At 39.1% G+C, this 13,038-nt stretch overlaps 1 protein-coding gene across 2 annotated transcripts in view; it reads left to right on the top strand.

Annotated features, from left to right (window-relative positions):
- Positions 1-13,038, top strand: part of COL4A3 (collagen type IV alpha 3 chain) — a 127,260-nt gene that overhangs the window by 92,837 nt on the left and 21,385 nt on the right. For both annotated transcript variants that reach the window (XM_059167848.1, XM_059167847.1), the window contains exons 24-33: positions 699-769; positions 1,559-1,741; positions 3,870-4,038; positions 5,971-6,063; positions 6,759-6,860; positions 8,533-8,630; positions 9,385-9,535; positions 9,876-9,989; positions 11,129-11,296; positions 12,723-12,812. In XM_059167848.1, coding sequence (XP_059023831.1) covers positions 699-769; positions 1,559-1,741; positions 3,870-4,038; positions 5,971-6,063; positions 6,759-6,860; positions 8,533-8,630; positions 9,385-9,535; positions 9,876-9,989; positions 11,129-11,296; positions 12,723-12,812 — 1,239 coding nt within the window. The remainder of the gene's footprint in view (positions 1-698; positions 770-1,558; positions 1,742-3,869; positions 4,039-5,970; positions 6,064-6,758; positions 6,861-8,532; positions 8,631-9,384; positions 9,536-9,875; positions 9,990-11,128; positions 11,297-12,722; positions 12,813-13,038) is intronic.

The raw sequence follows: 13,038 nt of genomic DNA, 5'->3' as shown, positions 1-13,038 counted from the left end.
AAAATGCAATCTGGCAATGAATATCCAAAGCCTTGGAAACATTTTTGTCAATTTTGTCTTGCCCTTACACTTCTAGGAATTTAATTTATTGGAGAAGTGTGAAGCACTAAATGCCTAGAGATATTTATCATAGCATTGTTTACTACAGCTAAAGTTGAAAAACGATCTAAATTCTACAAATAGCTGTTAGCTGAATAAATGTTGGCTGACCCATGCAAAACGCTACTATGCAACCATTTAAGTGAAGCTATAAGTATGTATTTATTGACATGGATATTTATTGATGGAGGATTCCAAAATACCATATATATGTCCAGTGCATTATGGATATAAAATTTTATGAATAACATACATGAAAATTTTAGCAAATATTGTCCTCTGGTGGTAAGTGTATGGTTTTTTTACTCTCTTCTTTTTTATAATGTGCATATGTTGCTCTTATGATCAAAACAAATAAATGTTTCTCCTTAAAATTATAACGACAAGAATTAGGAAGTTAAGATTTTTTTAATGTTTTTTTTTTACATCGTCTCTTAATTCACTTATATACTCGCATTCTCTCCCTGCACTCTGTGTTTTAAGATACAAATTGTCTTTCTTTCCTCAGAAGAAAACACCTTATTCTCTTCATTTACTGCATTACCCTGGCTACTCGGAGCTGGCATTCAATGAATATTTAATAATTTACTGCTTTGCAGGAGGCCAAGGGGCAGCTGGTATTAAAGGAAGCCCAGGGTCCCCGGGAAGTGCGGGTCTTCCAGGATCTCCAGTAAGATTTCATGGGTTGGAAGCTTTAGTGTTAAATTTGGGTGAACAGCACATTCAGGAAATACAGTTGAGCCACACATAGTTTTGGTGCTTGGTAAAGAGTACTTAATATCAGAGCATTTGATAGATTCTTGATTAAATGATTGTATGATATGTGAAGGAATAAGTGAATCAGTAATGAATTTATAAACATTTAAGCGGTGTCAGAGATAGACGGCAGATCTGTCGTTGCCTGGGGCTGAGGCTGAGAACAGGCACTGACTGCAGGTGTATCTGAGGGAACCTGCGGGAGTGATGGGAATGTTTTAACTCTGAATTGTGGTGACTGCGGCGTAAGTGTACAAATTTACTAAAAACCATTGTATTGTATTCGTATACAGATACGTCTTATGATATGTAAATGACATCAAATAAACATTCACAAATTAAATTTCTGATTATTACAGTGAATCAGAAAGTTATATAAAGATAAATCAAATTATCCATAATGCATGTTAAAATGACCAACATTCTAACGTCATCTAAATTATGATGATGCTTGTATTATATTGAATAATATTACTGTGTGTTACATTGAAATTCACTGACTGTATTCTTTTCCAGTGTTGGAAGCAAATAGAAAAGGAAACCAAAAAGCTTGACATTACACTTGTAGGCTAAAGAAAGTGTCTGAAAAAAAAAATCCATGTTCATTAAAACTGAAAAATTCTAGTTTTTTTTTTTTTGGTAAGATTGGCACAAGAACAGCTTTACCCAAATGCAATGCAGCCTTGTTTCTGTACCGCCCTAGGGATTCCCGGGTGCTCCGGGGGATCCAGGACTTAAAGGAGAAAAAGGTGAAGCATCGAAGCCTGAGGGAGAAGTGGGTGCCCCAGGGGACCCTGGGCTCAGAGGGCATCCTGGAAGAAGGGGCTTGGACGGAATTCCTGGAACTCCTGGGATCAAAGGATCACCAGGACCCAAAGGTGAACCGGTTAGTATTGAGTAACTTTTTTCAAATTCCCTTCCCTGCAATTGAAATGCTCTGAAGTGACGACTTTGGGCAATTTCCATTCAGAAAATGGTTGGCCACCCAGCACAGTGGGTCCTTCCAACTGGTAATAACAGCAGCACACACGCTTAGTATTTGACACATAGGTGGGACTCGGTGGTGCTTGTAGCCCAAATAAAATTCCACGTTGATAATGCCCTTGTCTCCTACACAAGTTACAATTCCCACCTCTGTATCCAGTGAGTTTATAGACGAGTTCAGAAAATGATTAATAATGGAAAGTTCTAGTCAATACTTTGGGGGCAGTGTTTTTTCCTTTAAGTCAAAATAAATGCTTAAAGACTAGAATATTTAGGAGTAGAGTTGTCAAACAAACAGATCAAATGTTTTGTCATTTAAAATACTTAAGCTTCTGTAGGTTCTGTCTCTTTTCGTGGAATAGGGATAGAATCTCTCACAGGTTCACATGAGAGATTCCTACCAGGATCGATTTTAAAATGTCCTGGGGTCAGAGGATGAGCACTTCCTCCCAATGTATCTGTGGGAAGTTTACCAGGCACGCTGCCCAGCCTGCTCCAGGAAACACCACTTTCTTCCAGGGTTGATCAGAGTTATCCAGTTAAGAGAGAGTTAAGAGAGTCCCACCCTGAACAGGAAAACTTGGCAAATGGCAAATAAATCTGAAGATTCGTTTAGAGACCCTTTAGTATCAGAATATGAAGTGTGGCTCCCCAAGATATAGATGTGGTATACAGTCTTCCCAACATTGTTTGAGGACAAAACATTTTCTAGCTGAGACCCAGCTCCAGGTTCAATGTTTCTCAGACTCTCCAACAAAGGGCCTGGATGTCCCAATGTGTGTGTTTGGGAGTGCGTGAGTGCAGTTACACTGACTGAGGGACAGAATCTAGAATTCTTTGGTCTAATATTAAGACAGTTCACGTGATGCTTCCCTTTGCATCTCACTAATTACCTTGTTGGTTCCAGTAAAAGTAAAGAAAAAAATTAAGAAGGTGATGTGTTGAGTCTTATGTCCTGTCATTACAGAAGAAGGAAACAAAACAAAACATCAGTTAGTCTCCCAGTGATACTGAACAATGAAAAATCAAGTCAAATTTATTATTTGGGGCCATATTAGGATGAAAGAGGAACTTGATTATTGTGTCATATTTGACTTGTTTGAAGTGTACAAGTCATTTCCAAAGTTATAGCCTATGCAATTACAAAAAGATATTTTATGTGATGCCTGGATAGTTCAGTTGGTTAAGTGTCTGCCTTCAGCTCAGGCCATGATCCCAGAATCCTGGGATCAAGTTCCACATCAGGGTCCTCACTCAGTGGGAAGTCTGCTTCTCCCTCTGCCTGCAGTTTCCCCAGCTTCTGCTCTCTCTGTCTCTCTGACAAATACATAAATAAAATCTTTGAAAAAAAATATTTTATAAGAAAAAAAACAAATACTGTCTATCTGTATCTTCACCTCCTTTATGATGAAAATAGCTGGTGAAGAGCAAACAAAGGTTTACTGTGCTGGTTTTAGTTCAGAAATATGTTATTTCCATGGGACGCCTGGGTGGCTCAGTTGGTTAAGCAGCTGCCTTCGGCTCAGGTCATGATCCCAGCGTCCTGGGATCGAGTCCCATATCGGGCTCCTTGCTCCGCAGGGAGCCTACTTCTCCCTCTGACTCTGCCTTCCACTCTGTCTGCCTGTGCTCGATCTCGCTCGCTTTCTCTCTGACAAATAAATAAATAAAATCTTTAAAAAAAAAAAATGTTATTTCCATGAATTCCAGCTCTCAAGCTATTTGAACCAATGGCTGATGTGAACAAAGTTTTAGGGGTCATTATACGTATAACATCCTGCTAGAGGACGCCTTCAGTGGGACTCAGGAGATGTCCAAGTTCATAAAATGTTGCTGAAATCCAAGGGGCACAAAACAGCAGAAACCAGACCATGCTCTGAGTTTAGTAATAATTCCCTTCAAATGCCAACTGCTGTGTAATTCAAGATTTTCTCATTGGCTGCTTATCGGGTCCTCCTAGTCACGGTAAGGTTAACCCACATAAGGAGATACTGGACTGAAGCACTATAAACATATTCCCATTGTCACAGGCCCTGAGTGGTGAGAAGGGGGACCGGGGTCCTCTGGGGGATCCTGGCATCCCTGGGTCCCCAGGACCTGCAGGACCACCTGGACCAGCAAACTATGGACCACGGGGAGAACCTGGTCCAAAGGGCACCCAAGGAGTTCCTGGAGCCCCTGGACCACCTGGAGAAGCCGGTTGGTTAGTTTTCTTTCCAGTCCTGTTTTCCTATGGAGTGGGCTCATAGTTCCTAGAGCGAGTGAAGCTTCCCCAAGACTAATGAATGCATAGAAACTTGCTTCTGATCAGTAGAATATATCACTTCACAGACACTGGGAAAGAATATGTAGGATATATTTAAAAAAAATTCATTTTCCCTTTACCAAGTTCAGCTGAAATTTCCTGACGGTCTGTCTCTATTTACTAATAGAAATATTTGGGATGGAGAGGTCTTGGCTGGCTCAGCCCATGGATCTTGAAACTCTGGATCTCAGGGTCATGAGTTTGAGCCCCATCTTGAGGCTCAAATCTAACAAAAAAGAAAAGAAAAATATATGGAATGAGTGGAAGTCAGTTATGGTAGACAAAGGGGAAGCCAAAATCTATGAAATTGATCTTGAGAAGCCTCTTGTAAGTCTCAAGGATCCACTAATGTTATTGCAAATTTGCTCTTTTTGACCCATAATCCAATGCATGGTTTATAAATAAAACTTCAAAATATCGAAGATAAATGAAGAAAAGTTTTCTGATAATAGTTCTAAAGTCCCAGGAACTTTTGAGATCCACATGTTCTGAACATGGTTGGTGGATTCAGGAGGAATCCAATCCTCAGTGTTTACCTGTAGCAGAGAGCATGGCCGAAGATGAGAATCGTCATGTGGAGGACAGTTTTCAACAAATAATGCCACTCTATTATTTTTTACTTCTAACATCACATTATAAAGGGTTAGACCCACTAAACTAATAGCCTCCAATTCTTTCTATAGTAAAATATTTGTAAGTGCTTCCCAAGTATTTATATATATTTTAAATTATATGCATGCATTTCTGCCCACACATGTACATAAAGCTTCTTTTATGATCACATATATAAATATTTTTTTTACTTTTGAGGCTGCTGTTCTAATCCAAGGATTGGCAAACCATGGCGGCTCATAGCCTAAATCCAGTCTACCACCTATTTATGTATAATTTATGAGCTAAAAATAGTTTTTCTATTTTTAAATGATTGGGGGGAAAAGAAAACATTTGAATAACCCTTTATGTCACATGAAAATTATATGAAATTCAAGTTTCGGTGTCCATAAATATGTTTTGCTGGCATACGGTTACATTCATTCATTTACATACTGTTTTTGGCTCTTCCCATGCTACGAAGGAAGTGTTGAGTAGTGGCATAGGGACCATCTGGACCACAAAGCCCAGATTATTTACTATCCGGCCCTTTAAAGAAAAAGTTCTTCTAATCTAGCTTCAAATCTTCTTCTGTTCTTTCTATATACGAATTTCTAGTAAAGAACTCCATTGTTGTAAAATATATTATCAAATTTTCCCCATCACACTACTGTAAAGTTTTTTTTCTGTAAATATATGCATAAATCAAATCACTAACATGTTTTCCATGTTGACCACCATACCCACATTATCTCAAATCTTTATGGGCTGGTTAGGCTGTATCTCCCCAATGACACGTGAAGAACTTATCAGAGGTTAAGGTGTGTGCCCAAGCCACACTTAATGTTTTCTTCGGCATACTATATTTCCTTCCCTTGCAAACTAGTAGCCAAAAAAATAAACATCCTACCAAATAAATATTCACCAATGTTTAAGATAAACCCCATATTATTAATGTTTTTTGGAATAGCTTCTCTTTCAGTAGACTAGCATTGAGGTGGGCTATTAATGAAAACAAAGCTTAGCCAATAGTAAGTGCTTATAAATATTCTTCAACTGAATAAAAAAGTTTCAGTGGGTTGGTCATCTTTGGGCCAGGTTTGAAACCTATGGAAGCAAGTCTTTTTTAATTCCTTAGACTATGTTCATAAACACCCTGTATCACATTTGTTTCTTCTGAACCAAAAAAAAGTTTCACTACGCACACCAATCTTACAATCACGAACTTTCTTAAGGTCCTAAGGGAGACTTTGGTATTTCGACACCAGTCCCAGGGCCACCAGGACCTCCAGGGCCCCCTGGCCGTGCTGGCCCCCAAGGTCCACCCGGTGAGTATCCCCTCTGCCAAGTCTGGTGACTCCCATCAAATGGCATCCTGACTGTCCTTGGAAAACACTGTCCCCTATGTAAGAAAAACTCTATTTGTTGGCACCAAAAGAGAGCAGAGGCCAGAGTTGTGTGAGATTAAAAAGCCCACAGGTAGGGGACTTGTCATTGTACTTTGAGATCATCCAAATTACTCCCATTGGTGCCTCTGGTTCCAAATAAATAAATAGAAAGAAAGATAGATAGATAGATAAAGGAGGAGGAGGAGGAGGGAAAACAGTAAAATTACTTAAAAGGAATTCAAGGGAACAATCTCCATGGATTTTTGGTTGGGGGAGTAAGTGATGTTTGCCAGTGGTTAATCAAGCTAGTTCCCACAGCTTCTTCATTTGAAAATGTAACTTCTTTGCCAATATGATCTAAAACTTAACTTTGCATGTATGGAGGGAGACTTCTGTAGCTCAAGCTATCCAGACTATTTCTTTATAGGAATTAAATTCTATCTTAAACACTATTTGTAGCTGCTAATGATTACTCCTTGGATAAGAACGGAGAGGAAAGAAGAGTATACAGTTGGGGTTATGTTAAACTTATTTCTTAATTTCCCAAAAGACCTTGAATGACACAGAAACTTGGACTTTTTGTTTAAGGGCAAGATGAGGGGAAGTTTCTTACGTGGATGTGTGTGTGTTTCAAGGTATCCCTGGATCCAGAGGAAAATGTGACCCGGGTCTTCCTGGGCCTGATGGTGAACCAGGAATTCCAGGAATCGGCTTCCTTGGGCCCCCTGGACCTAAGGGTAAATGTACAAATTTTAAAACATAGGGTCTATTGTGGGTATTTAGAAAATATAGATATGTGTCATGAGTAACATTGAAAAGATCCATAATGTGACATTTAAAATAATGTTTTCCACCCATCTTACAAGGGAAAAAAATTTTACAATGATGTTAGATCAAAAGGCAGAATTCACACAGATTTATGCATCTCATCTCAATTAAATTTTTTAAAATATGTAGAAAAAGTTGGAAGGAAATTAACACAACATAGTAGTAGTGATTCTTTTTGAGTGTGGAATTATGAGGAATTTTTTCTTGACTTCTTAATAAATGTGTGCACTTTTTACATTTATATAATTTTTTAACTTTATACATTTCTTTTATAATTAGAAAAGGACTATTAATTTACAATTAACTGGCTTTCCTATACACTCCCCTACAAATTACAGAAGTTATTTTCTTTTGGGAATGAATGCTGCTTCTCATCGAAGGGAAATCACCCCAAAGATATCCAGATGCTGAGAACTCAAACCATAAGCCAACAAATACATCAGAGTCTTGTCCAGGATGACATACTAGCCATTTCATCCCTGGGTTGTTGCATAGATTTTCAGATTTTTTAATCCTTTTATGTTTGTTTCAATATTATTTAGAGTGTCTGTGAAAATAGAATCCATTTTTGATACTTGATCTCCTAGATTAATGTCATTAGTGCTTACAAATATAGATATATTGATCTCAGTTTATGAATATTTGAAATGGAAAATGTAATAGTTTCAAGAATGTCTTTGACTCCGGTTTCTTGGATATCTTCCCAATGATGTGTGAAGTAAAGCAGCCTGGCCCATATTTTTGCCTCCTCCTTCTTGGACCCTGCATTAAAGTTTGCATCCTTGTTTGTAACACTATGGATTCACCCTCTGTAAGGAGACTATAAATTATGGGGACCAGAAGTAGCCTGAGAAATCCCTGAAAGTTCAGACTCAAAGTTTCCCAGTTGAACCTAATAATCCCAGAAACTAATGGTGAATTAAAAATTGGTCAAACTAAAAAAAAAAAAAAAAAAAAAAAAAAAAAAATTTTGGTCAAACTAGAGGCACAAAAGCAATCTCTGAATGCAGCATTGCTTCTCTAGGGTTTCCTCTTGTGAACTAGGGAATAGAATAAATGATATTTGTGACTCCTTTCTCAATTCTCCTACTACAAATATATAAGAAAGAAATGAATTCATTATATTCAATGGCAGTAGGAAGTAGGAAGTAATTCTCTTGAGCAACCCATCTTGAGAAAGGCTACCTCGGGCAGCTGATATGCTCTATATCTTTGACTAGGTCATGCTTGAATAGATTTATAGACATGCAAAAATTCATTTGGCTGTACATTTTATGTAAATTATACTCCAAAAGAAAAAGTCACCCAAATGGTCAACCAGAATCAGTGAAATTGCTGCACCAAAATTGTTGTCATGCTGAACAATAAAATGGGGAAAGTCATTTTTCAATTGAGGATGTGATTTGGAATGGATTTTTTTTTTAATTACCAGTGTAGCAGTTGGCTTTTTCATCATTCATACTTCCATAAAAACATCTCTAGCAACTTGCCTCATAAAAACATTGGATAAAATAACAAGGATACTGCTCTAAATCTTTTACTAAGCCTACTCCTGCAACATTTATTATGTTTTCTCTGTAGGAGAGCAAGGTTTTCCTGGAGCAAAAGGAGCACCGGGTTGTCCAGGAGAAATGGGGAAGCCCGGGCCACCCGGAGAACCAGGTCTCCCAGGAGCCAAGGTCTTCAAGATTTAAAACTCAGAAGGATGTGTGGGGATGAATGGGGACAATGACAGTCAGCCAGTTAGGATGCTCTGGGTGTAGGAATTATCTATATATTGGTAGATGATGAAGATATCAATAGTTTTTAAAATATTTTTTTAAGATTTTTTTTTATTCATCTATTTGATGGACAGAGATCACAAGTAGGCAAAGAGGCACACACAGAGAGAGAGGAAGGGAAGCAGGCTCCCCACTGAGCAGAGAGCCCGATGTGGGGCTCAATTCCAGGACCCTGGGATCATGACCTGAGCCAAAGGCAGAGGCTTTAACCCACTGAGCCACCCAGGTGCCCCGATATTAAATAGTTTTTAACACTTCTTTGAAGCATCCCTCACTTTTAGAAAGGAAAAGTAGTGTTAGAAGACAGTTTTGCCTCCCTGTTTCTTCCCTAATCTTCAGGAATGTTCAGAGTATTTAAAATGGAAGAACTCTAAAAATGTGTGGATCACTATGATCAAAACTTTCAAAAGTAAAAACATCAGGACTGTTTACAATTTCAGTCTTCTGTAAAAGTGGCAGTTACAGAGCCTTAAGAATGGTCAAGCATAATTTTATAGAACTCAGTAGCTATAACAGAGAAAGGAAAGAATTGTGGAATGGTGGTAACTGTGCAAAAGGGATTATTCTCAAGTCATTGGCCTAAAGACCAGTCAACAGTGCAGAAAGAGTTGGAAGTGTTACATAGTGAAACTAACATGTGTTCTGTGCACAGGGAGAACCAGGACTAGCCATGCCTGGACAACCAGGAACACCAGGTTTTCCAGGAGAAAGAGGCATTTCTGGGGAAAATGGAGAAATTGGATTCCCTGGACCTCCAGGTCTCCCTGGAATTCCAGGAACTGGAGGGGTTGGTGGACCCCAAGGTACAATAGCAAGTGTGATTACTTTTCTCCATGGTGAGCTCTGCTAAAATGCAGTAAGTTGAAGGTGCTCTAGGATGAAGATTTCTTCTCAAACTTCCAGTTTAACAAATAGAATCTGCAGCGTCTATTTTTCCATTCAACATTGCTGTTCTCCCTTTGTTTTTTCTTTCTTTTCTCCTTCCTTCCTTCTGTCCCTTATAACAATTGTCCTTTATAAAAGACATACCAGTGGTATTAAACATAGGTTCAATTTAGGGGGGAAAGTTACAGGAGAAGGATTGTGATAGCAGTACTAGGACCTCGGGTTTTGTCGAATATATTCCTGGACTCTATTTTGCAGGGGATCCAGGGAAGCCCGGACCACCTGGAGAAAAAGGACCCCCAGGAAGGTGCACAGAAGGTCCCAGGGGAGCCCAAGGACTTCCAGGATTAAATGGATTGGAAGGGCAACCGGGTAAGAAGAGGGCCTTAAAACCAGTCATTAGGCAGACAGGTGACAGAAGATTCCTGCTCTGTGCTTTGCTGCTTAACATGGGAACTGTCCAGCAACAAGTTCTGATCCACTGTTCAGTGGGAAATGTTATTTTTGCCATTTAAACTCTCACGGATTTGTTTCAGTGAGTACCACCTACAGAGTAAGAGACCTGAAATTAATACAGTAAAATTGGTTTGTGTCTTGTATGCAAGACTATATGAACACTGAAGATACATAGAAACTTATATTTACACATATATTTATATACATATAAACTCTCAGAAAATGTTTTATCTTTAACTCCATAGGTATATCAAGTGATAAATAGATATGTAGTTAATTGCTTCCCAAGGAACATAAAATAAAGGTATGAAATAAATCTAAATGCCCCAGGCTACATGGCCCAGATTATATGACATTTACTCTGTTTTATTTGTTCTTCTCATCCAGATCTGTGAACTAAGAAAAACCCTTTAGAACTCAGCTAATGCCTATGGGCTGTCACATTGCTTTTATGCTCACAAACCAATTTTTGGCCAAGACATTAATGGTTGTTATAGTGCTATTATTACTTCCAGAAGCATCCAGTGGCTCACCTCCCCCTATTGTTGTGTATGTATTCTGCAGGTTAAAGACCCAACTACAGTCATAAAGGGCAGTCCCAGGATGTGTCTGAAGGACTAGAAAATAGATCTAAATTCTACATTTTTATTACTGCACAAATCACTGAAACTATGTTAAAGTTAGAAGGGATCTTAGAAATTGTACAGAAGGGGACGTCCATCAATCAGATAAAGGTGTGGTTTGTCCATGATCACACAGCTACATATTTACAGCCATAAAAAATGTATTTCTGGGGACGCCTGGGTGGCTCAATGCATTAAGCCTCTGCCTTTGGCTCAGGTCATGATCTCAGGGTCCTGGGATGGGAGACCTACATTGGGATCTCTGCTCAGCAGGGAGTCTGCTTCCCCTTCTCTGTCTGCCTGCCTCTCTGCCCACTTGTGATTTCTTTCTCTGTTAAATAAATAAATAAAATCTTTTTTAAAAATGTATTTCTGGAGTTGGTGAGGAAAGCAGTTATGTGTTCATTTATTCATTCATTCATTCATATACAGGCAGAAGAGGTGAAACAGGGCCAAAGGGAGACCCAGGTATTCCAGGCTTGGATAGGTCAGGCTTTCCTGGAGAACCTGGACCACCAGGAATGCCAGGTCATCGAGGTGCAATGGGACCACCTGGTCAAAAAGGATATCCAGGAAATCCAGGATTTTTAGGACCACCAGGTATCCTTTTTTGTGCTTTTATGTTTCTTCTTCCATATTTTCTTTTAAGGTAGCTGTATAAATTGGACATAGGCCTAGGCTCTTGACTCTACACTCCTCTTTCAGTTAGTGTAAGTGTTTCCTACTGAATTATTTGCAAAGAGGTCAGAGAACAGGGCAGTGGTGGTGGTGGGATGATCACATTTCACAATTACCCAGGGTATGACAACATTGACCATGCAATCCTTTTTATATGTTATACACTAAAGGACATTTGCTAGTATTTTCTTCAGAATTTTTACCTCTACCTTTGTAAGGGATACTAGTCTGTCTTTTTCTTTGCTTGTGATATCTCTGTCTGGTTTTGGTATCAGGGTAATGTTGACCTTATAGAACAAGATGGAAAGTATTTCCTTCTTTTGTATTTTCTAGAAGAGTTAGTGAAAAATTGATGTTCCTTAGACATTGGGTTGAATTCCCCAGTGAAGTCATTTGAGTCTGGGCTTTTCTTTGTAAGAAGTCTTTGCATTACTAATTCAATTTCTTGTTACAGGTCTACTCAGATTTTCTATTTCCTCTTCTGTCAGTTTTGGTAATCTGTGCCTCTTTAGGAATCTGTGCATTTTGTCCAAATCATCCAATTTGCTGGCATATAGTTGTCATAGTATTCCCTTATCATTCTTTTTATTTGAATGGGAAGTTTATATATTTGGGAAGAATATGCCAATAGTCTCCTCATGGCATAAGAACCTCACCTATCTCTCTTCTCCCGGGAAGAACCCAGAAGAACAACTTAATCTGCAAATCATTCTTTCGTTTATAGCTCCTACCATGTGTCAGCACTGTTCCAAGCCCTTGGTGGACAAGACTCTGCCTCTGACAGTGGGGGAGACCATAGCAAATGCATTTAAAAACTAAGTTCAGGTGCCTGGGTGGTTCAGTGGGTTAAACCTCTGCCTTCAGCTCAGGTCATGATCTCAGGGTCCTGGGATTGAGCCCCACATCTGGCTCTCTGCTCAGCAGGGAGCCTGCTTCCTCCCTCCCCCCACTGCCTGCGTCTCTGCCTACTTGTGATCTCTCTCTCTGTCAAATAAATAAAATCCTTTAAAAAACAACAACAACAACTAAGTTCAGTAATTGACAACTGCTCTGAGGAAAACAAAATAAGGGACTATAACAGAGAGCTGATGGTCAAGGATTGGGAGGGAGTAATCCAAAACTTCAACATGTTCTCCTTTCATCTACAAATGTGATTTGCTACCAATGACTTCCATATACATGATGTAATAAAGACTGTGTACTAACCTGTCTCCCAGACAAATAGTTACTTTTCTATTTACAGAAACCATTCAACCCTCTTTAGAAGTATGTTATTTTATTTTATGGAATATTTTGCTTCTCTCATTGTGCACAATCTGACCTGCTTTGTATGAACTTGTTTCTACAGGTGAAAAAGGAATGATGGGGATGATGGGCTATCCAGGAGATGCTGGCCCTCCTGGGCCCCCTGGGAACCCAGGCGCCCCAGGACAGAGGGGTAAGTGAGGGAGTATCTTTCCTGGATCAGGAGGCATGAACAATGTTCACTTATTTAACACCAAAATAAGTTCTGTTTTATCCTTTGAGGAAGAAGTAGTTTCCACGAGAGAACTATGTCTTTGATTTTGCTATTTTCTGCATTCTTTTTATTTGAATGGAGTTGAATTTTCTCCCTGCCATTTTATGCCACTGCCTTAATGGGGCTGCTTGTTTTGGTTTATCTG

Source organism: Mustela lutreola, chromosome 3, assembly GCF_030435805.1.
Source record: "Mustela lutreola isolate mMusLut2 chromosome 3, mMusLut2.pri, whole genome shotgun sequence".
Classification (NCBI taxonomy): Eukaryota; Metazoa; Chordata; class Mammalia; order Carnivora; family Mustelidae; genus Mustela; species Mustela lutreola.
This window is presented reverse-complemented; position numbering and strand designations above follow the sequence as displayed.